Source organism: Anneissia japonica, unplaced genomic scaffold (genome assembly GCF_011630105.1).
Source record: "Anneissia japonica isolate Jap-2015-1 unplaced genomic scaffold, ASM1163010v1 scaffold287748_len1686314_cov196, whole genome shotgun sequence".
Classification (NCBI taxonomy): Eukaryota; Metazoa; Echinodermata; class Crinoidea; order Comatulida; family Comatulidae; genus Anneissia; species Anneissia japonica.
The window spans coordinates 772971-796890 of record NW_022727190.1 but is presented as its reverse complement, the minus strand read 5'-3'; the positions used below and the strand labels follow the sequence as shown (position 1 = coordinate 796890).

The window sequence follows — 23920 nt, the reverse complement described above, 5'->3', positions numbered from 1 at the left end:
GATAGCCGTTAACATTGTTAAATTATATATACTTTAACAGTGTTAACGGCTATCTTGATTTATATATATATATATATATAAATTAAGAGAGTCGTTAACACTGTTAAATTATATATAAATATTATATATATATGCCTATATATTATATATATTATGTCCTTTATTCGAACACTGTATTTACCTTTCTTTGATGAGTTATATATATATATGTATATATATATATATATATTATATATATACATTTGATATAATTCAGCTACCAACTCAGTTGCCAATCAGAATATTAAATAAATTAAATTGAAACTGAAAAAAATTTAAATAATTCAACTAGCTTTAAAACTATTTCGTTGAATTTACAAACTAGTCAAAAGGCTATTTTCTTTTTGAAATTCCTCTTTCTTGAACTTCAGGTTCTCCTGGTCTGCTTTTTTGTGTTTTGCTCTTATAAATTTCTTTCCCTCTAAATAATATATACATAATGACAATTGGAGCGACACAAAGCGTAAGATTTAAAGAACGTTCTCTCAGTAACTAAATTATTCCTATGGCATTCCAAATTTATCTATATAAATCATGGCTTATTTATAGAGGCGTGCCTCTGAAGTTTGGTTTTGGTCTTCTTGTTTACTCATTGTCCATTCTGATTATTATTTCACTGTCCTATCTTACCTAGCCTATTGTTTTCAATCATGCTTGCACGACTTCTCACTATCTTGCTGTACTAGTGCTGTCCGAAAACTCTGGTTCTATTTCTGGCTGTTTACTTACGTTTAATTTTTAGCTGCTGCTTATTAAATTTGAATCTCTACCGAGATCCAGCCCTTGTTTGTTGTTTTTTCAGTATTTTGCCTTTTAATCTATACACACACACACACACACACACACACAAGATGTGTATAAGAGACAGATCTAGAGGTGCCTATTTTAAGATGTTCTTAACTAAAAAGTCAAATAGGTAAAGGGGTGTGGCATCAAATGTGTTAGTGTGTGTGTGTGTGTGTGTGTGTGTGGGTGTGTGTGTGTGTGTGTGTGTGTGTGTGTATGTATCAAACATTAGTGAACTCCCATAATTCTGTTGGTGTTTTCTTATAGGTATTGCTGCAACCTTTTGCTTAGCTTGCTACCAGTGTCATCTGTCAAATAAAGTTGGTGAAGCATGCATTATGCCCTGCTGTGTGCCTGGCAGCATGGTAACGTTGAGGGCTATGAAGAGAGTCCAACACAACATTCCTGTAAGTAAAAAACAATATATATATATAAAACAAAAATATATTCATTTATTTAAATACATTTTTCTACAGGGTAATTAGTAACATGGTCCTGTTTAACAATTAAACTCATAATAAAAAGACAAGATTTGAAAATTCTGTACAGTAAAAAAAAAAAAGACAAAAGAGAGGGTGGACAATTAAAGATTATTTTTTCATTAGGCCTAGACCTAATATAAAATATACGGTACTTGATTATGCATCGTCAGTTATAGGCCTATATAATTCTATTATTATACGGTGCCACTTTATATTTTATTCACCATAAATTATTGTTTTAATTTTATGTTTCAGGGAAGCGTGTTGTCGGACTGTTGCACTATTCTCTGGTGTCCTTGTTGTGCTTTAACTCAGTTGAAACGTCATCATGACGCCACGAGCCACTTGGTGTAGGCCTAGGCCTATTTGGCTCAATAGGTGATTGAATTTGGTTCCAGTATAAAGTCATCATGTGTTAACCAAGAAGTTACACAGCTAGTATTTTTACAAATAGGCCTATTTCTGGAATGTGATTATTTTAATTAAAGCCAATCATTAATGATGTGAAGAATTTCTAAATTAGTTAGCTATGCGACCTGCCATAGCTTATATTTACAGCACAGTACTATAGAACCAATATTAAGGGGACACCCTTGGAACCAGAAAAGTGTCCCCTTAATAGGGGTGTCCCCTTAATGGGGTATCCCTATTAAGGGGACACTAACCTAAAACGTAAAATTGTCCTTTTAATAAGGGCTTTGGTATGTTTTTCATATAAAGATAACGTAATAATAATAATAATAATAATAATATTAATAATAATTGTGTAGTTTTATATAGCGCACATATCCATCTAATGTAAGATGCTCAGGGCGCTTGATATGTGAACATATATTCTTTATAATTTCATATTTATTGACATAAGCAATTAGAACTAATTTATAAAGATATATTTCCCCTTGTTTCACGGAAAAGCGTCTCCTGAATAGGGGAGTCCCAAAGAAGGGGTTCTACTGTAATTGTATTATAGCAATTGTTTAAATAGCCGTATGTACGTATGTACTTCGAAAATGAGTTTGTAATATTAGTACGATTTCAATAATTGTTTGAATAAAAACCAAATTAATGAAAATGACATACTTTTAACCTGGTGTCCATGCACAAATTCCGATTACTGTTATAGGCTGGTTACAAAATATCAAAGGTGTATCGTCTGGCTACCGTACGTTTAACGAGAGAGCAGGAACATGAGGGCGGTACAGAATATGCATAAAGGTATACTTATTAAAAGCAAAAATACTACAACGTACTGCCAAGCCCAACTATCAATGAAGGCCCACGGAAAATATATAATGTATAGGCCTATATACACACACATCAATATAGTAAACAAAGTACTGTGCAGTGAAGTTATGCGAATTACGTATGACCCCGGCGGGGTCCCGGGGGCGAATTCCCCTGTGAAGTAGCGCAATCTGAACGTTCTTAGGACTGTTTTGAGAGGATAAAGTGAAAATTGCAATATAAATTGTATTATAAATAAGTGCAACAATAATTATATAATAAATCAACAACCTGATCCAGGAATTCGAAAGAGAGGTGAACCAGGGAGGGACTTTCACAGACCGAGGAACCATCCATTTTATCCTCAACCCCAACCACGGTGGGGCTGAGGATAAAATTTAGGATTAGGGCATCGCTAGATGGCCGGAAATTACACTCTCACACTTAAATTTGAATATATTTTTCTTTTTTTTTTCCCTTAAAAAATGAAGGGAGGGGGATGGCGGGCCTTGAATCCACCTCTGCTCAAAACATTCTTTATCCAGAATAGTCATAATCACGAAAAATTGACATGAAAAACAAGATCGACATCCTGAAAACATCAGGAGCGGATTCGATAGAGTTTGATGTCATACCCAGGGAAGGGCACAGATTTGTTTTGAAAGGTGGCGGGGGAGGACATTTTGAGAGTCAACACGCACCTCAGACCCACCATGGTTGGAGCTGAGGTGAGAAAATTTGAGGAAACAGTACCTCTAGATCGACGTTCCGCAAACTATGGTCCGCGGCCCAAATTTGGCCGCGAAACATTTTTAGAGGGCCGCGAAGCCGTCTGGAAATTGAAAAAAAATAACAAAGAGACGTTTTATCTTGGAGAAAATAGTTTTTAATAAAGCCGCTTCACTGTTACAGCGAATGAGTCGCTTGCACACGCTGCTAAAGTGCCAGATGATGCGTGCTATTTGAATAATTATAAGCGGTTTTGTGTCTATGGCTACTCGGGAGCCTTTATCTGTATATTTATTCCTGATAGTGCTAGTATGCAACATTATTTTCTGTAAATAAATATACAGTAAATATACCTTTTTTAAGCATTAAATACATGTCAAGCGCGGATCCAGAGTTTACCCTGGCTCGCACAGATGGGTTCCCATATTGGGGTGGTCATGAGAAGAGAGCTAGCTTGTTTTGTCGCTGGAAGATAAATTTTAGATATTCGAAAAGTTTTTGTTTTCTAGATTCTTTGAAATACACTTCGTGCATTATGAGACGTCTATTTATTGAATACACCCTGAATTCATATTTTTTCACTACAGTACTTTGCTATGGACAATTAATAATTATGATGATGAAGAAGATGATGATGATGAGGAGGAAGCTGTGCAAGATTAATTAACAGGCCCTTTGTTGTGAAGTGTCAAGCGAGGCCGGTAGCCTAAGTTACGGTTGGGCATTTGGAGACAGTATCATCGTCGTCAAATGTTCAATGCACACAGTCGGACAATGATGATTTATGATATCTGTTTTGTATATAGTAATTTGAAACCCATAAATTATCAGTTCAGGTATTCCTTTATCTGTATGTGGAAAATATAACATATGGACCATACAAAATAAAAAGAATTCAAATAAAATTTAAAATATGTTAAAAACATCTACACTAAATCAAAATGAAATATTCACTGCCTGTTGGATCCCAGTTTTAGTATTGCAGGGGTTCTGAAGGCTTTACAGTATAACCAATCCCCGTATTTCTGATAGATTGCTGATTAAAATGTAAAATATTTAAGATTTTATATTCAGTACATTCTCAAATGTTAAGTAAATCTCATATATCCCAAAATTACGTTATATTCATGCACCGAAGTAGAAAGTTTAACTTAATAATTTTGATATGTTTTATGTTGAATGGTTTTTAATATTATTAGTCTAATATGACCACAACATAAGGAAATCCTCTCCTTTAAACATCTAACCTACTAAACTTTGCGTACCTCAATAATACATTATTATATATTTTCTTAAATCAAGGAAGTCCACTCGTTAAATTAGTACATAGTATACCGGTATACTATAGAGAATTTTGTCTGCCAATCTCAGATATAAAAATATTAGGAAATCGTTTTATGCATGCACTGACATGAGAACTTTAACCCAATAAATTTGATATGTGTATGCTTTATGTTGTTTGTTGAATGAACTTCTTTAATAATAATATTACAGTCTAATATGACCACAACATAAGGAAGTCCATTCTGTAAATGTTTAGCATAATATTGTACAGAGAATTTCGATTGTTTATTATATTATTATTGTTTTGTGTTATGTGTTAATAATAATACAGTTTAATGGCTTAATGTTAATAATATTACAGTTTAATGGTTTACAATAATATTACAGTTTATTGGCCCCGGAAACCTGAACCCCGACCTGGGGCCCTTGGCGGCCCCCTAACCCTAATCATCAGTGCTCGCGCTTCGCTTGCAACCTGACCATTTCACTTCTCGTGGCTACGGCCCTGCTATGACGTGTGTGGCTGAACCGTGTTTAGTTGAATCATGGTAGAAAGAAAAAACAATCAACAATTGTCGGAGGGTGGGGGTGGGGAAACACAAATGTACGGTATTATTTATTTAATAAAATAATATTTAATTTGTATACAATAAAATCTTATCACTTAGAGAACAGATAATGATGTCAAAATATTGTATATACATGGAGGCTTCATGATCAAAAGTTCTTGCCAAGATTTGGTATGTTGGTCCCTGGCGCGGCTGGGCTGCTGGGCCGCGGCTTGGTGCCTGGAATCATAAATAGGCCGTGAGTAAAAAGTTTGCGGAACGCTGATCTACTTAATATCCAGGAAACATTAGGCCTAACTATCTTACTAATCTTTAACTATACTATAATAATTATGATCAACACTCACAACTTTTTTTTCGCATTTACAGTCTTTTTTTCGCATTTAGCACAATTTTCTTCACTTTTTATTGCTATTAATATTATTATCAATTATTATTATCGTCATCATTATCATCATGATGATGATCATCATCATTGTTATTATTATTTTTACTATCACTATTAGTATTGCTAAACAAAACTTGCAAAAGTATAAAAACGAAACTGAACCATACAGTATCGCATTTCTATATCTTAAAAGACCTGGCCTGAGATTTATGCATTTAAGATTTTTTTTTTTTAATCACGCTTAGGCCTATGTGTTCTATTAGGCTTATGTATAACGTATACTGATGCATATTTACATGATTTAGAAGTATTCATTTTGAGTGATCCCAGGAAAGAATTTGTATTGGCTCAAGAACAAGCTTTAAAATTTTAACACTGTGTACAAAGGGGGGGGGGCGGCTCCCACGCCCCCCCCCCCGGATACGTCCCTGCTGAGCCGAGCTGGAGCGAGATTCAATATTGCCTACTAAAATATGCCAGACTTTTACCCTGTAATAGAAGATAAAAAAGCAAGCTATTCGGCTAGTTTATAGCCTAACCTAAATCTAAATATGGGCTAAATATGATAAAGGTCCAAAATATCACTCTAATTACAGATACCATGATTAAGCCACCAGCCACCAACTGAAATTATCTTTGGTAATCAAGTTAATGGCAAGACTGTATGTAAGTTGTAATTATAAAATCAAATAGTAAAATATGCGTTAAAATAGCTCTCCGTTTCAATCTATACCACCGTTTATATAGGTAGGAATGTTAACACATTCAGAAGTCACCAGAAGCGAGTGCTACAAGGCACTCGCTGACCGGTACGGAGAGCAAGTTTAAAGTGTTGACCGATTTAAAGGCATTTATAATAATTGTATAAGAAACGAACATGCACTTGAAATGAAACTCTTGTAAATTCACCGCAAATTTTAAACAGCGACTAACAAGAAATCTCAGCAGACTATATCAATCACGCGCCGAAGAAGATGGGATTGAATGACGTCAGTGCATGCATATCAGACGTCAAGTTATAGTATTTAAACACTATTTAATGTAATTACGATTTGATTACACAGCTCAGAGATAAAGAAAAACATAAACATCTAAGTACAACATATATCAACATTTATTATACAATATGGCAAAACAATTAGATTCGATTTCAGATTAAAATAAGCTAAAATAGCCACTATAACGGCGGCGAAACACGAATGAACTTAACATGTTAGATTGTGATCCTTGTTGTGTTTTCCTTTCTTGTGAACAATTTCATAGAGAATTTCTATTTTCCTATGACAGGAATAGTATTTTTGACGTATGTTCACTTATTTCAGTTGACTCATGTTTCCAATACTGCGAGCATTACCAGTTTAATTGTGTATATTGTTCAGTTGACGAGGAATTTAAAATCATCGTGCCTGTATTATTTCCGTTTGCACAAATACAAATACAATAAAAAAAAAACACGTAACTCCTAGTTTGTAGCCTCCCCAACTTTATCTAAATCGTGAATTGATTGATATTACATTTCATTAAAAAATTATCACCTTCACAACCAATTTCAATTACATATTTATTCACAGAATTTTGATAATTTAGTCATAATTTATGGGCCTACCGATAATGATATGGCGGGGTAAAAATTCTTGTTTTGGTATGCAGATTAGTATGCATCGAAGTTTCTCGTATGACGTAGAAGCTGAATGAATTTAATAGCTAACTTTTCTGCGAAGTTTGGGGTAACAGTTTTGTGCATAATTACGCATGCGCACATCAAAGTAGGCGGAGCCAAATCAGCAAACTGTGACGTGCTTTATTTCAACAAGAGAGCTTATATACATCATGAAGAATAGTATATACTTTTAAACGTTACAAATAGAAAAACTATCGTAGAATGTGAGTTTTAGTACAAGTAGAATAAATGTGGCTCAAAAAATTGACAATAAAATTAGACTTGTCAATTTTTTGAGTCCCTTTTCTTTAAAATTTCTTTTTACATTAAATATCTGACAGAATATAAGACTTGAAAGGGTAAAGCAATACACTCAACGAACGAATACCATTTATTTACACGAAAATCCTAAAATATGTTTTTGAGTAAGGCCTGCGTGCAAACAATTGCGCGCAAAAATTTGATTCTAGTTACTAGAATAAAAATATAGGATAGCAATATCATTTTGATTGAGGAGGATATGTAAACATGCATGTAGGCCTAATTAGATGAGATTTATCTACTTTAATATTTATTCATTAATTGTATTTTATTCTTTGGGAATATCCAAATCGAGTTTGTGTGACTCAATTTCCAGAAAAATATAATGAAATAAGAACCATCGGAATTTTGCATAATACACCAAAGTCAGGAAGAATCATGTTGTTTCATTAAAACAGTACAAAAATATTTCTAATACTTTGAGGAAATATGAAACAAATCTCTCCAAGTCGTGAATATAAGCGATTATAGATAATTAATATTATTCGTCTAAAATTGTTTAACGATATGAGACACAAAAAACAAGGTCAAACTTATAATCGTCAACCGAGGTCGTACGATTTAAACTTGTATGCGATCTGCTGTTTGATAATCCGTAAGTTATCGAATGCAAAGCGCCTTAAAGTTGTATCTTATCGTCTGTATTGCCCATCTTCGTCGTTCGTATGTCTCACTAGTTGAAGCAGTTTCTCTATTAGTGTCAGTTCCTCGATTTCCTTCATCAGCTCAGCCAGAGTCTGATAAATAAGAAGGCAATCAATCAGAAAATACATATCAATAATCAAAAAGCCATCAATAAGTCAATAATCAATAACTGTAATAAATTATAGGATATTCAGGCCCTTCCTCTTTTGTCAGACTTTAAATTAAATAAAATCAAACCGGTTTTGATTCAAACCTTTGATATTTCTAAGTTGATGCAAAATGTATTATGAACGACCATCACCAAATTACACCAGCTAAAGATGCATTTACACCGAATCCGATTTTCGGATCGAAAAGCCTACCGAACCAATCGGAAAATCGGATCAGTATGTAAGAATAGGGATGCTGGCGCTTCGGAAACATTAGTCACCTACCCTGTCTAAGCGTTGTGGCTCAAACATAGTTATCGTAAATTAAGCTAATCGCAAACATTTTAATTAAGCTAATCGCAAACATTCCTAATTATTATGTTTCTTACACCAGTGCAATCACAAGATGAATAATAACGCAAACCATTAGTGCTGGTGTTAATATTATCTGATTATCATTTCAAATCAATAGTTTTATCATTGCAATATCTATCGAGTGGCAATATCCGGTAACATTCGATTTCAATTTTTATTTGCAAGTCATCTGAACAAAATATTTTAACACTACCAAATACTACCAAATTTCTACCAAAGTAATTATAATGCAACTGAAAAAATAAACCTCACTCAAATATAACGATTTGACGTAAGCACTATTGTCTAGCTAAGCTGTTTTAGCTTGCAGTTATTTTCAGTTTCTGTTTTTAGGTGGGATTTGTTAATGTCGCAATCCATAATTTACAAGAGTGTAAAATACCGTATAAATGAATATGTGGCCAACTGGTTAATGAAATGGTCCTTAACCTGTTTTAAACCAATTTTTATAGAATAATTTGGAAATTGCTGTACGAGGAATACGTATTACCATTAGCTTTTAATGTTGAATGTTAAAAAAAATTATTGTACCATCTACCGTCAAAACCACGTTTGGTATTAGACTGATTACTAGACTGGGTTGTATAACAATTCGAGACCCAAATATAGTATCTCAATTAATAGCTAACATTTTCCATAGAGAATACATGTACATGTTAATCAACGTGAATACAAGATACATTAAAGTCGGACATTAAGCTGCGGTAAATATTACAAACTTAATCGAAATTACATGTTCGCCGTGTGCCATTATTTGCTGGATTGCTTAGTAATTGCTATTTTGATTACATAATGCAACTACGGATTCTACATCATGTTGAGAAAATTGTGCAGATAAATTACCCGGAAGGAGAACAAGTAAACGTTATGTCAATGTCACTGACATTGATTAAATCTGTTTTCTAATATTTTGATCATCGTGTTATCTTTTAGTTTCTGTTTTCATAGCTGGCTCAGGTACAAGGGTGGCGCCAGCGGAGGGGGTAGGATCCTGGCGCCACCCCTGCTCAGGTAGGCGTTTACTATGTAGAGTTATGATAAATGTATTACGTTGATTTTAGTTTGCGGATTTCGTACATATATTCTAGGTCTAATAGTAATAGTTTGCAAGAACCGTGGCGATATTACTACTCATCAATTCTTTTGCAACTTACCGTTTGTGTTTAGCTGATGAACTTGGAAAAATAATTGAATATTTGTATTACATTATATTTTGTAATTCTGTTAGTATGTTATTGGCTTTCAAAAGAAAGCGAAAACAATTTCTTTCCAATTTACAATGCTCATTTCTATAATCTTTTTATATAGACCCTTGAAATTTCCTTGTAAAGAGTCCTAAATAAATTTTAAAAATAATAGGATTGATTTGTGCAATTGGTCGTTTATCATGTACCGGTATATGTTCAAAATAATGTTTTCATATGATTTTTAACGACGAATAAAACGATACTCTTCTGTAATTACAGATATCGTGTCTATAAAAAAAGTGTATACACATATGCTTGAACAATTGCAGTCGATTGTTTTTCTATTCCGAATTTCTAAATACAAACTACTGTTTAGAATTGATTATAATCCGTAAGTCCGCATCTGTTTAGCTGTTTCTTTAATACATTTTATGTAGGCCTGTTATATTTAAATGGGAATCTTACTATTTACCGTAGCAAAGTCGGGATTTTCATTCGTTTCAGCTACAATACTACTTGACGTGTCTATATCCGAACCCTCTGACTCTAAATATTCGTCTATCGTGTTTTGAAAGACGTCGTTTTGGTGGGCGTTGCTTGGCTTATTGGGCGTATACACTTGTTTTAGACTTCTCGGTAACGGGTTAAAAAATTCCTGACTCGATGCACGACGCTTTGAGCCGAAAATGCTCCTGTGGATTTCGTCACCGTATGCTTGGTATCCGGCATGTGGGCCTGGCAGATACATTCGTGGTTTTCTGGCATCGATCAAATCTTGTGGATTCAGATGCTTTACAATTTCATACAGTTTCAAAAGCTCTGCTGGATCTGGTACGTTACCGATATCCTGTTTACGTTTTGACGGCATCTTCAAATTAGCACTTCTATGCGCTAAGTATTTCCCCTCGTTATAGTCGGGGATGTCGAATATGTGCCCCCGGCGACTTTCAAATTCTGGAGACACAGACACAACGTGCGATAGAAACTCCCCAAGTTCATTGGAATCGTCAGTAATCTCTGGCAAGTAAATGTCAGAATTCTCGCTCTCACTCTGTACTTCATCTATGTCAAATTGACCCAGGATATAACTGGAGCTGCTGCCTAACGCATCGGCTTCGTCTACGGTGTCCCAGGCATCATTGCTATGTCGCTTATCTTGGAGACTACGTTTCCTCTTGCTTACAGAAGGAACTATATCATTTGCAACCGTGTCAATATCAAATGGTACCCGGAAATCGTCTGCCCCTAATGGTTAAAAAAGAAAACAAGAAGAGGTCTTGAATATTCTTCGGTAAATTCTGTACAAATATTGCAAACATGTCTAGGCCAGTACATAAATCTAAATACTGTATGGACATGACAGTTCAGAAAGGAAAAAAAAAACAGAAAGCACAACACACCATTCATAAGCAATTTTTAATAAACATTAATTTCAATACTATTTCGATTACATTCGCTACTCGAACCATCAATCAGGGGAGCTGTCCGAAAAGGAGGGGGAGATCGAATGACGACACTGCTGTGGGGCGTCCGGGACAGTTTTGTTTTCTAGACTCCTGGAAATAAACTCTGAAGCGTTTCTTTTTTTTTTTCATTGTTTTTATCTTTTTTTTTACTTTCCAAAAGGTAGGGGGTAGGTGGCAGAGCCGGCCCGCCCCCTAAATCCGCCCCTGTCAATGGTTAATAGCCGTATTAACATGAATGTACACACATGAATAACAACGAAAATTTAATAAAATGCTACTGCCGGCAAGTCACAATCGAACAAATGAGAAATGTGGTAGACTTAATATGACAATTTACTAATCTCATGTCGTCATTCCTATCGCCTACATGTGATCAAGTGCCGTCTCTTTCTATTTAAACAGGATCTTCCTGATAATGAACACGTTATGTGGCAATTGAGGCTTTCATATTGCCGATTCTATTTGCTTGAGTAACATGACTAATCACCATTAATCAATGATAAAATAATGTATAAATATTAATGTTTCTCTGCTGTCGACAAGTTAGTGATCCGAATATTAGTATGATTTTTTTTGTAAATTTAGAAATGAATTTGTGTGCATCTCTAGTAATACAAACTTTGAATAAACATCCGTCCAACAAATGGATTTTTGTTTTCGTATTTAACTACAGGTCTCCCTCAAATTAAAAGACCACTTCAAGGGACCAGGGTTTTCATGGCGTTTAAAAGCGTTGGCATTAAACTTAGTAAAATGATTTAAGATCGGCATTCATTTGGGGCTGCAGAAAAGTGGTCTTTAATTGGAGGTGGCCTTTCTTTGGAGGGGTCTTTAATTAGAGGGACACATGTACGTATTCTACAACAGTCAGAGTTGACAGTTGGTGAAGTACGTCGCCAATAGGGATTACAGTATCAACCTAAGGTATAGTGTATGCGAGTTCTGATACAGCAAACGCTTAAAACATGATCCTGGGTCTGTACTTGTCTACACAGACAATGAGCAATGTCCGATACAGGCCTCCCTCTAATTTCAGACCACCTCCAATTAAAGACTATTTTTCTGTGGTCGCATATTAACAAATGTCTATTATCTTTATCATTCTAATTAGAGACCAAAGCTGCTAAAGCCCATGGAAACCCAAGTTCCAAAAAGTGTTTTTTAATTAAAAGGAGACCTGTATATCGCATTTCTGCATGCTTACTGCAAAATATGAACAAAATTGATAACATAGTACACTATTAGTCGTTTTTAAACTTTAACAAATTACTGACTCACTCAAAACAAATATACATTAGGCCAATGATTCTGTTTACTCACCTCTTTTTCTCATTCCTTCGAGTGTCGGAAAGTTCACTGCATAATATTTAAATAAATCTATTCCCCTCTTTTCTCTTCTCTCTCCTATCTTATTCCAGTCGGCATCCCAAGTGTCCAACTGAGTGTCACCGGGTCGTGGATACCTTGCCAAAACTTGATCGATTTCTGCACGTTTGGGATCAACGTCTTGAAAGATCCCACCTACTTCTGAAACCTCTTCAGATACGCTACTAAACTGATCATAAGTTTCGGAAGCACTAACGCTAATGTCAGAATATGACGAGAAAGACGATGATCCATCTTTCCGTAGAACATCTTCGTTTTTTTCATCTTCGGATAAATCTACGCTGGTCTCTTGAGGGTTTGCATTTGAACGTTTTCTACGAGTTTTCACTCCATCAATGACCTCCTCATAACCATCAACCTCGTCGGCATGCACCCCGTTGTCTTTGTCGCCCTCTTCCTTTTGAAAATTATTAACAAACGTGTATTTTGACGGTTCCTTAATCGTATCTTTTGTATCGGCTTCGGGAAGCGTATTGTCAAAATTTTTGCCGTCCGATACCACCTCGCTAAATTCTGACATCCACGATAGTTCAGGCCAGTCGCTATATTCACCCACCAAGCTAAGCAAATCTCCATAATCAATTTCACCGTCCAACCCCACTCCAATTTCCATTTCGCTTGGATCATCGCTAGCCATGCTAACTTGTAGTAGTTCATCTTCTCCTACATTAGGCCTACCATCAATGGTATCGATGAACCCGCGGTTGTTTTCTAACGAGCTAGAAGACATATCTAATACTAGATCGTCTGTGTCAGATGGTACAACCTCTGAAGAAGGAATGAATATCATGTCATAGGGTGCATCATTAGGTAGAATATTTGATGAGGAATAGGCGATAGTATTATTCGGGTTAAAGTTTGCGAATGGGTTTTCACCCGAGCTTTCTGTTGCTGCTTCTTTCGTTTTAGATTCTACTGGTCCACGCGATGTTGCCTCACCACCCATGAAATTCACTTCATCTAAATAGGATATAAAATAAACATGTATGTGTATTAATTCAATATTTTTGTGACCACAAACTTTCACTACATCATTGGGAAAACAATGTTTTACAAAATATTACAGTACAGTACGAAGATTAGCTACGATGCAACATCCGTGACGTGCGCATCTCCCGGGCGCATCTATGGTCCCGTGGCAAAAATAAAAAATAGCTGTAATGGGCCCTCGGCCGAGTTGGGCCCATAAGGAACAGCACGTAAAAAGCCAATTCAAAATTCGCAAGGAAAACGTCAAAAAAACGCTCGAAACTCTGACCATATGCGGCCAGGCCTCCGGGACAGTAGGCCCGTAAGCGGGGAGGGAGGACGTATGGATCTTCGGCCGAACCACCCCCCCCCCACTTTTTGAGTACTTACTGTAGTAGAATTTTATCATAAACTTTGTTTATTGAAGGAACACTTCCAAGTTAAATTTGGCCTAAAGGAAACCCCCTTCCCATGAACCTGGTTACGGGCTTGTTAGAAACCTTAACCAGGGACATCATGCCTCTTTGGTACACCATTGATCTATGGTCGTTTGGCCGTCTGACATCAGGCCTACGATCAAATGAAAGAGTATCCACTCAGACATGTCGTGTTGATCGTCGTTGACAACAATTCGACGTCCGACTTACTCAGCGCGCAGTCGCCGCAACATTTCTCTGTGGGATGGACTCCGAACTAGATGTGTATAAGAGACAGGCTCGTCGGTGACCCTGCTACGACTAATACAGTCAAATAATAACAGCAATTAGAATCGATTATGATTCATACGAACGAACGACAACTCAAAAAACCCCAATTATCATCTTAGGTTTGATGCATATTTTCAATATTTTGTTTTACTGTATCTGTTTTAATGCATAACATTGACGACGATTTATTTATTTATTACAAATTCGACATTATACAAATGTCCAACAGGAAAACCATGGGCCTAGGGCCCAACACAAAAGTAGGTACCTCTTGACATAAAATAACATTCTATATGTTAATAGCAATACTTTTCATTACGCTCCAAATAACTAAAGTTATAGATCCTTACCATAAAATTATTAAAATTTCGAATACATACTTAGATAAAGAGTGAAGATAATTATTGCAATAAAATGTTACTTAAAACTATGTATCTTTGCTTGCCATCAAAATATTAAAATTACTAGTACGAGGCCTACACAAAGTGAGTTGCTCATTATCGTACCTTAATTGTTTTATTTATACCATTTAATGGTAAAAAAAATAAATGACAGTGATCTATTTTAGGTGATTATAAAAGAAATCGTGCAATGGAAATAATATTTTCATGAAGTTAAAAATGAACTTGTTCCATTCAGCGAGGCCGCTGCGCTACGTTGAATGGAAACAGTCCACATTCTTACCATTACACTCATATTCACTGTATGTATAACATTTAGCGTACGCCTACCTTGTACATTTGAATCTTGTTTTAACAGTTCATTGCCTGCATCATCTTTCAAGACAGGTGCAGCAAACACGTTTTTACTGCACCTCAGAAAAACACTCACCATGACAACAAATGACGCGCGGAATAGTATCATTGTATAACCTGGCAAGAAGATAAACATAAGGGTGAGAACATTAATAACGAATGCAGCCCGTGGTTAGGAAAATGGTTTTCAACGATCTGTAGGTGTAAATACATAATTATTTATATCGTTTCACCAACTCCATTCAACTTCGAGTTGGTCTGTCATGGCCCTGTTATCGAACGGTACTACGGTAAAGAGCGGAGGCTACGCACTGAACATTAACTGAGAGTCTTGCATTACCACATAAGGATGAATTGTTAAAGTGATGAATGACCAAAATTTAGCGTACATTTTTTTTGACAAGGTAATAGTATACAAAATATTTTGGACTTTTAAACTTGACATGGCAATTATTCCATTATTTTTTCAGAGTGAGTGAGACGCAACATATGTTTGAATCGAATTTTCTGTCTGCCTCTACAAATTTTGTCATCTGAAAAATAGCGTTTCTGCTCAGGTCAGAATTTTTAAAATGTCAGATAAAACAAATGACGAGCTTAGCGAACCTGACCACTATATCCAGGACACGAAACAACATAAATTGCGCCAAGAACCTAAATGAGCGGCGATAAAAAATCGTCTGCCGTATGCGCTTCAAGTTGCTATAGGGGCTAAGTAATGTAAATATAATATGAGCTAGTCTGTGAATTGCGAAACTGAATTGATCGTCGGTGACAACTCAATGGACCATCCTTGTATTTCTAATGGCCTATTTTCCAAAATACTCGATATGAAATCATTTCGATATAAACTCTAGGAAATATCAGTATGCTGTTTTTCTATAACATCCGCAAACAGAAAAACAAAATGGTGATTTGTTGTACATATAACTCCCGATACACAGCTGTTTTATAGTTTAGTCCTCTTCTTTTGATAGGGTCCCTAAATATGCAGCGTCCTTTTTTTCTTTTACAATGTTTCTGCTTTTATGGCACACTGACTACAGCGTTAGTGCGGTAACAAGTCCCGTCATTACTTAATGTACATTCGATCATTTAGGCTATCATATATCGTTAACTGACTGTAGGCTAGACTGTACATCAAGAAATAATCATTGGCATAATGATGATAAATGACTAAATTTAATTTCGTTTTTGCATTGGAAATTTAACCGATACTATAACTTTTCGGGTCTGAATCAAACATTGATAAAACGTAGTGCCACGAGCATATAGACTATTAATTTATTACGGTAATTATATGGGTTAGTGTATTCATTTGCTGTGTGTATACATTAGCTAGCATGTTGAAAGACTCTATAGATTTTAACTCCCTTGCAGGTGATATTTATGTGTCTAGCCTAGGGACATCACTTGATTAAATATTTGTGTGAATTTGTACACGCATCGCTCTGTGTATTTTGAATGAATTGATATACAGTAATTGTTAATGAGCTGGGAATGTGCTATAGTGGACTTACAATATGCATACTGTTATGATAAAATTATTGGCTTTAGCCTATCATGGCAAACTGGCCGAGGACGCACCAGTGGAAGCCTTGCGAGAAACCGTTGAATACATGCATCTTTAGGGGTCGTTAACATTATAAGCATTTTCACAAGTGTACAAACGGTACGCTAGTGGGGAGGGTGTAGACAAATTTGTACATGCATAAAAATGTTGATTCAAAATAACATGCAATATGTAAAATAATATCCAGAAGCTAATAACCTGTCTCTTATACACATCTAGATGTGTATAAGAGACAGCCCCCAATCCCCGGAGCCATTTTGATCCACTCTATCCACCAAATAAAAATCCTGCGTTCGGGCCTGCTTTCTCCATCCAAACCATGCTAAGACTGTAAAAATGCTTTTTCAAAAAATTGTTCCCCCTTAATGATTGGCTCCTTCCCCGATTGGGTGTCCAGTGTTCTCCGATGGAGTCCTATGCCCCTCCCCAGATCTCCTATGGTTCCGCCATTGAGACAGAAAACTAACATGATTCTACTTTATCAGAGCATTACAGAGACTCCTGGAGCTGCAACATTAGTTGGGGTCAAAATAATCTAACACAAACCGATACACATTAATACCTTTCGGTTGAATTTTCGTTCCTGGGAAAAATATTATTTAAGGGTAAGAGTAATTAAATTATTTATTAATAGGTCCTTATAAATTTCATTTTACGCCTAGATTGAGGTGAGAAAATGAGAAGTAACATCCGATAAAATGCCAGTTATTACCGCACTCGATAGCTCCAGTGGGAATTCCCCCTTCTAGTTTTCAATTGACATGTGCTGCCGAAAAAACGGCGGTATCTGAACCTTGCTTTAATAACATAACAGCTCTCAGCTGAATTATATACTAATTGTCTACAGGAATTAATCAGCTCGCGACCCGAGGCTGTATTTTAGGTCTAAACCTATTATTATTTTTTTAAATTTTATTATTGCATGTTTTATTTATGGTAATTTATTGGGATTAATACTCAAACTCGTGAACAGGTGAGCCTGGTCCCGCTTTACCGGGCAGCGCAGACACGCGACACTGTCCCTCAATGGAGAAGATAGTTAAGGTACTGAATGAGCTATAATCCACGTTTTGAGCGTTCTGATCTTCATGAAATAGGGCTATGTAAATGCTATAAAGTAAACCAATTTACTACAATTACAGCCGTATTATGGAAAGAATCGTATAATAACATCAATATAGCGAATTCGATTTGATTTAGACCTAGGCCTACATAAAGTTATATTCAAGTTTAGACTACCATGTGCTAGTAAGTGCACTTTATTATCTCAACCACTGTTCGTTATGTGAAACAGTTGTCTACTTTACGGGGATTGTACATAAAAAATAAACCTCAGCGGGAACATTTATCAGTATTTGGATCGTCTGTATATAAAGTGACTTTCCCGCGTGTTTACACGTCAGAATTTTAGTGAACCTCATTTATCCTTACCTATTAGGACATAAATCACGAGCGCTCAGTAAATTGTTCTAGATATAAAGAGGAATAGTAGGAATAACGTAGTGCATGGGCGCGCCACTTTGAGGCTCTACACAATTAACATTAATTAAGTTATAATTGGTCGAATGGCCACATCTGAAACCATCCAAACTGGTTTTTTTTTCTCAATTCTCCTTCATATAAATAATTTCATTGAAAACGTTTACTTAACGACATCATCGGGCGTATAGCAATTAATGAGATTACTTGTCCATCGGTGAATACTGTGATATGTACATTTCGATTGCAAAATGTAATGCATTAACATTTTTGGTTGAATCAGTGAGGTAGGAATAAAAACATGTCCACCTGAGCAATTACAGTGGATTCGAAACAGATGTGACATTTCTTCTTTTTTTTTTAAATGAGAGAATTTCCGATGATATACACTTTGTCGCCTGGCAACGCGACGCATTAAATTTGCATCTACTGAGATGCAAAGATTGGTGGACAGTCGGCTCTTACCTAATAGGTCGTAATAACACAATAGTTTTAGATAGTCAAATACATAATATTTTTAGATAGTCATAATATCTAAAACTATTATGTACCAATTTATGATAATGTTGGTGGTATATCTGACCAGTGTTAAAAAAATCTTAATACCACAACATTCGAAACCATGTTGGTTTTGCATGTTATGGTTCCAATATAACACATCGCATTAGCTATAGAACACTTCACAAAATCGTACAAGATTCGAAACCGAGAATGATTGCCTGTTATGGTTCCGGTAGCTCATACATTCACGTTAACTAACACACTTCACAATCGCCACAAGATTCGAACCCGAGAAATGCATGTTATGGTTTCAGTATACACTTCAAATTAGCTAATACACTTCAAAATCGGCACGATTCGAACCCGGGAATTATTGTATGTTATGGTTCCAGTAGCTCATACACTTCAAGCTAATATACTTCACAATCGCCACAAGATTCAAACCCGGGAATTTGTGCATGTTATGGTTCCAGAAGCTAATACACTTTCCGTGCATGTGTTTTGATGTTATTATTTTATTACTTTTTATTATTTCAGTAGCACACATTTTCACATTACTGTGTTCAAAAGAGATATAATATTCAGATGAAAAAAAAACATCAAAACAATCAAATTACTAAGCACACAACAAATGGAAAGATTGGCAGGAATGCAGACTGGAACTAAAGAAAACACAGGGTACTTAGCAGACGACTGTAAGACAGTTAAAATGTTATATATATATATAGACGGAATTTATTGAATAATGTTCAAAATTTTATTTTGAATCACCGTATCCTTACATAAGGCTATAAGTTAATTGTATTACCCGATATTGATGTACTACATGAGTTGTGACTTTTAAATTACAAATAACGTTTTACTTCATTAATCAAATCGAATTTTACATTTTGTTCCCATCCCATTATAGACTATCTGTGATAATAAACCAGGCGTAACATCAGTATTGGATAGCAAAATCATATGAAATTATTGAAAGATTAAAAAGAATAAAAATATTATTGAAAGAATAAAGTAATCATTGTGTTTACCAGACCATTTTGAAACCAATGATAACTTCTGAACACATAATAGGCCTATTTGTTTTTCCGGAAGGGACGGACAAACCACTAAATAGCCTAGGCTTAGATGTGTGTCCTTTAAATTAACGAAAAAGTCCCAAATTGAAAAAATTATATAAGGGGGATTCGAATAAATTCGTGCTATGATGACATCGCGAATAACTTATGATAATATATAGCATTTTATACAATGATTATTAATCATGTGACGGTGAATTGAATTCTGGTAATGCTGCCGGACATAAACGACTTATTTAATCAACATTACATTATAGTTTAGATAAGTGAGATGAGATCCACAAAGAATTAATGACGCACAAGTCTTTGCCAATGGCAGTGACCATACATTACAGTTAATATACGAATGCAGTAGAAAGATGATGCTTGGAACGTAGCTTGTGAGTTACTGGTTGATGATAATAATACAATAACATTGGATGCATAATAAGGATGATGATGATGATAATTTCACGTTTCATGTTTACTTTATATTACAATGTATTCATTGCTTTGTTGATCATTATCAATTGTGTATAACTACGAAGAATTAATTATTTTGTTCGAATTCAAATACATTTTCATGCCACTTCGATATTAATTATTCCATTTACTATGCATGAATGCTATACACTAATGTACACAGATCGAATCTCAATGAAAATTTATCCATTCATATGCTGAGTGACTTCTGTACATTGTATGTGTACAACATCGATAGTGTTAGTGATCGTTTAACCAGTACCGACACCGTAAAATCAGAACGTCAATGTTACTAAAAATAGATCTCGAAGAATTATTTAATCGATTTCAGATTCAATTAATAGGCCTATGTAAAAAATACATTTCTTTTTCTACCCGACCAATTGTGTTTTTTTTCTGGCCCTGCCTCCCGCACACACCGGCCCCGCTGGCGCCACCCCTGTGATGATGATAATGACGAGGTTATTTAACCATTGTTTGTTTTGGCTAATGAATAATAGAATTAGGCCTAGATTTAAGCTGACTAACCGAACACGTTTTTTAAAAATATTCCCGTAAGCCTACTGTGGCAAAACATCGACTTTTACGAATGCTGAAAATAATCAGAAAATAAATGCAACTAATGAAAATAATAAATATCCCTAAGCTTATATTTTTACATAAAGTAAATACATACAAGGAAATGAGACGAAGATAAATGAAAGAAGGGCATTGGAATCCATATTATTTCCCCTGCTATAATTATAGTCAGCGTGTCATTTAATCTCTTTATCAAATCAATAAGAATAACAAATTACTGTACGAGCGCATCAATTTGGATCCGTTCGTCCCTGAAACGATTCGGCCTAACACTTTCTGTTGTAAAGTTCGAAGTGGAATTAAATCGGACCATGGAGCTATATCGGACGCACAATGTCGGAATATGATTTCCATATATAACACTGCGCATGTCAATGCAATTGCTGGTCGAAATCAAACTGCACGTAGATGTGTCGGATTGTGAACTGTGCACTATGATGTATGATAATTGTTTTGGGTGAATCTATCGGTGCGCGATATCAACGACCGTCGGTTCTTTTTGAAAGGAGATTATAATATTTTTCTAGAGTAGGCTATCTCTCAGAGGCCGTTCAGTATGTTACGAACATTTTGAATCAATACACAAAATGCCTGTAGGTCTATATCATAAACAATACAGACAGAAAAAAATAATAAAAAAGAGAAATCAAAAATAGAAACAGGCTAGAAGTTAGGATATGAAGTTAGAGTTTGAGCTAGCGACGCTTTCATAATGGTCTTCTGGGATAAGGAGCAAAAGAAAAGGAAAAATAATAAAAAAAAAAAAAAAAACGGCGAAAAAAATGTAATTCACCTAATTTTATTATGCTATAATATGGTGCATATTGTCATAAGTTCGACTGCTTCAGCCAAGAAAGAAGAGTAGTGCAATATGATGAACATTTGAAGAAAAGTGAGATGACAAGGGATTTTAAGATTGAGTATCAGAATGATAGAATAGAAGGCCTATAAGAAGCTACTGTTGATTCCTATGGAACAATATTCATTTCCCCTGTACTGCACTATAGGCCTAGGCCTATTGTGAACAAAATCTAATAATACGCTCTTAAAATCTAATTGCAATTATGCCGCAAACGATTTAATTTCTTATTCAATACGAGTGAAAAAAATATCTGATCCTTTCTTCGGGTTACTTTTCTAATTAACAATAAATTCATTTCATATTAATGAAAAACTTACCGCCACAAGAAGCCTGGTGATTAAGAAAATTAGCAGTGATGATCTGTGATACACCTTCGTCTACAATCGAATTATTTATAATATCCTGTGTTAGAGAAAGAGGATGAATAGCCGTCACGCTTGATATTCTTCCTCGCAAGATTTTTCCGATTACTTCGAGGTTGAAAGCAAACGTTGCTATGCGGTATCTCACTATTCTAATTTACTCCTGAAGACGGTGATTCGACTCTCGCAGGTTGTCGAACAGGTCAATGCATAAGCACTTCGAAGCTGATGTTTGCAGCAGTCAAATGACGTTTTTATTAGAACACTGCGTGTAGGCCTAACATAAACGCGTTGGTGAGCATATCCTCTGAATCGAAGACTCATTTGAACACTCTATAGATCTGTCTGACCACAAAACGTTAGCTTCAAAGGCGGTGCTAAAAGATTTTCGGATCAGCATAAGTGCTTAATGTTAAACCTTAGTATCAGTTAATTATTTTAGAAAGCAGATTCAAGGTCACTTATATGCATATCATTTTCATTATTACATTGAATAAAGAAATTATAGATGGTCCTACATCACCCGGATGGAAAATTATATTGTAAATTTTTCATAATACATTTTTTAAGAACAAATTCATATAATACATAATGTACGACTTTAGTATTAATCGCTTCAATAAGAATAATGATGACCACTCCACGTTATGCTGTAGGCTACACATACATGTGATGTCACGTTTATGTTAAGTGCATTAAGACATCACTAATAGAGGAACTGCGATTCATTTTATTAAATTACTATAATTGTCGTATTATTGTCATCATCATCAGCAATATAATCATTCTCTTTATATTCGTCGTCATCATCTTTATCATCATCATTATCATAATAATTATTGTTATTATCAATATCACCATAATTAATCCTATCATTGATTTATATTCAGAACAGGCCACGTATTAATTATGGTTAAGATCACGATAATTATAATGATGATGATAATAATGATTTTCACCTAAATTTATCCAAAATGATTTTTCTTAAGAGGCGGCACACGATACTATAAAACATTTTTTTTTAATTAACTGAGCCTATAAAAATATATTTTAAATTATATCACTTAAAAAAAATAAATATCAGTTTCTGTGAATTTACGCATAAGGTCTAAAACTACCAGCTATAAATATACTTACAGGATGCCACCTCCTTTAACCCTGGAATTACCGGCATTACATAACATGGGACTGTTATTGTTTTGCTATTGTGTAGGTGGTTTAGTCGTCGATAATCAGCAGCAGATCCAGCGCTCAATATCACATACACCTGGATGATGATGGGATCTCTTAATCCTTATCACTCTCCTGAAGGCAAGGCGACAATAATAATAATAATAATAATAATAATAATAATAATAATAATAATAATGATGATGATGATGATGATGATGATGATGATGATGATGATGATGATGATGATGATGATGATGATGATGATGATGGTGGTGATGATGATGATAATAATAATGATAATAATAATGATATAATTAATGATGATGTTGGTGGTGATGATGATGATGATGATGATGATGATGATGATGATGACGATGATGATGACGCTGCTGACGAGGATTACGATGACGATGATGACGACGGCAACTATAATGATGAGGATGTTATGACGATGATGATGATGAGGGTGGTAGTGATAGTGAATTCGATGGAGGTGATGATGTAATAATAATAATAATAATAATAATAATAATAATTATTATTATTATTATTATTATTATTATCATTATTATTAATATAATAATTAATTATTATTAATATAATAAATAAATGGTGATGGTGATGGTGATGGCAACGATGGTGCCTACGAGGATTACGATGACGATGAGGATGGTTATGATGATGATAATGGTTATGATGATGATGATGATGATGATGATGATGATGATG

The 23920-nt window shown here is 35.0% G+C and overlaps 2 protein-coding genes across 3 annotated transcripts in view; one reads left to right on the top strand and one right to left on the bottom strand.

Annotated features, from left to right (window-relative positions):
* The window catches only part of LOC117113608 (cornifelin-like), a 4165-nt gene extending 1783 nt beyond the window's left edge, over window positions 1–2382 (top strand). The window contains exons 3-4 of the mRNA XM_033257003.1: window positions 1093–1232; window positions 1563–2382. Coding sequence (XP_033112894.1) covers window positions 1093–1232; window positions 1563–1661 — 239 coding nt within the window. The 3' untranslated portion in view covers window positions 1662–2382. The remainder of the gene's footprint in view (window positions 1–1092; window positions 1233–1562) is intronic.
* Window positions 2383–6597: 4215 nt separating this feature from the next.
* On the bottom strand, window positions 6598–23255 carry LOC117113519. 2 transcript variants are annotated; one of them, XM_033256870.1, is made up of 5 exons: window positions 23156–23255; window positions 15098–15238; window positions 12625–13650; window positions 10311–11083; window positions 6598–8219 (listed from the first exon to the last, which is right to left on the bottom strand). In XM_033256870.1, exons 1-5 carry the CDS (start codon window positions 23190–23192, stop codon window positions 8115–8117), a joined length of 2082 nt encoding a protein of 693 aa, XP_033112761.1. In that variant the 5' UTR covers window positions 23193–23255; the 3' UTR covers window positions 6598–8114. The 2 variants fall into 2 exon arrangements, with proteins under 2 accessions (XP_033112761.1, XP_033112763.1); XM_033256872.1 differs by lacking the exon at window positions 23156–23255 and adding an exon at window positions 21974–22402.
* Between the last annotated feature and the right edge of the window lie 665 nt (window positions 23256–23920).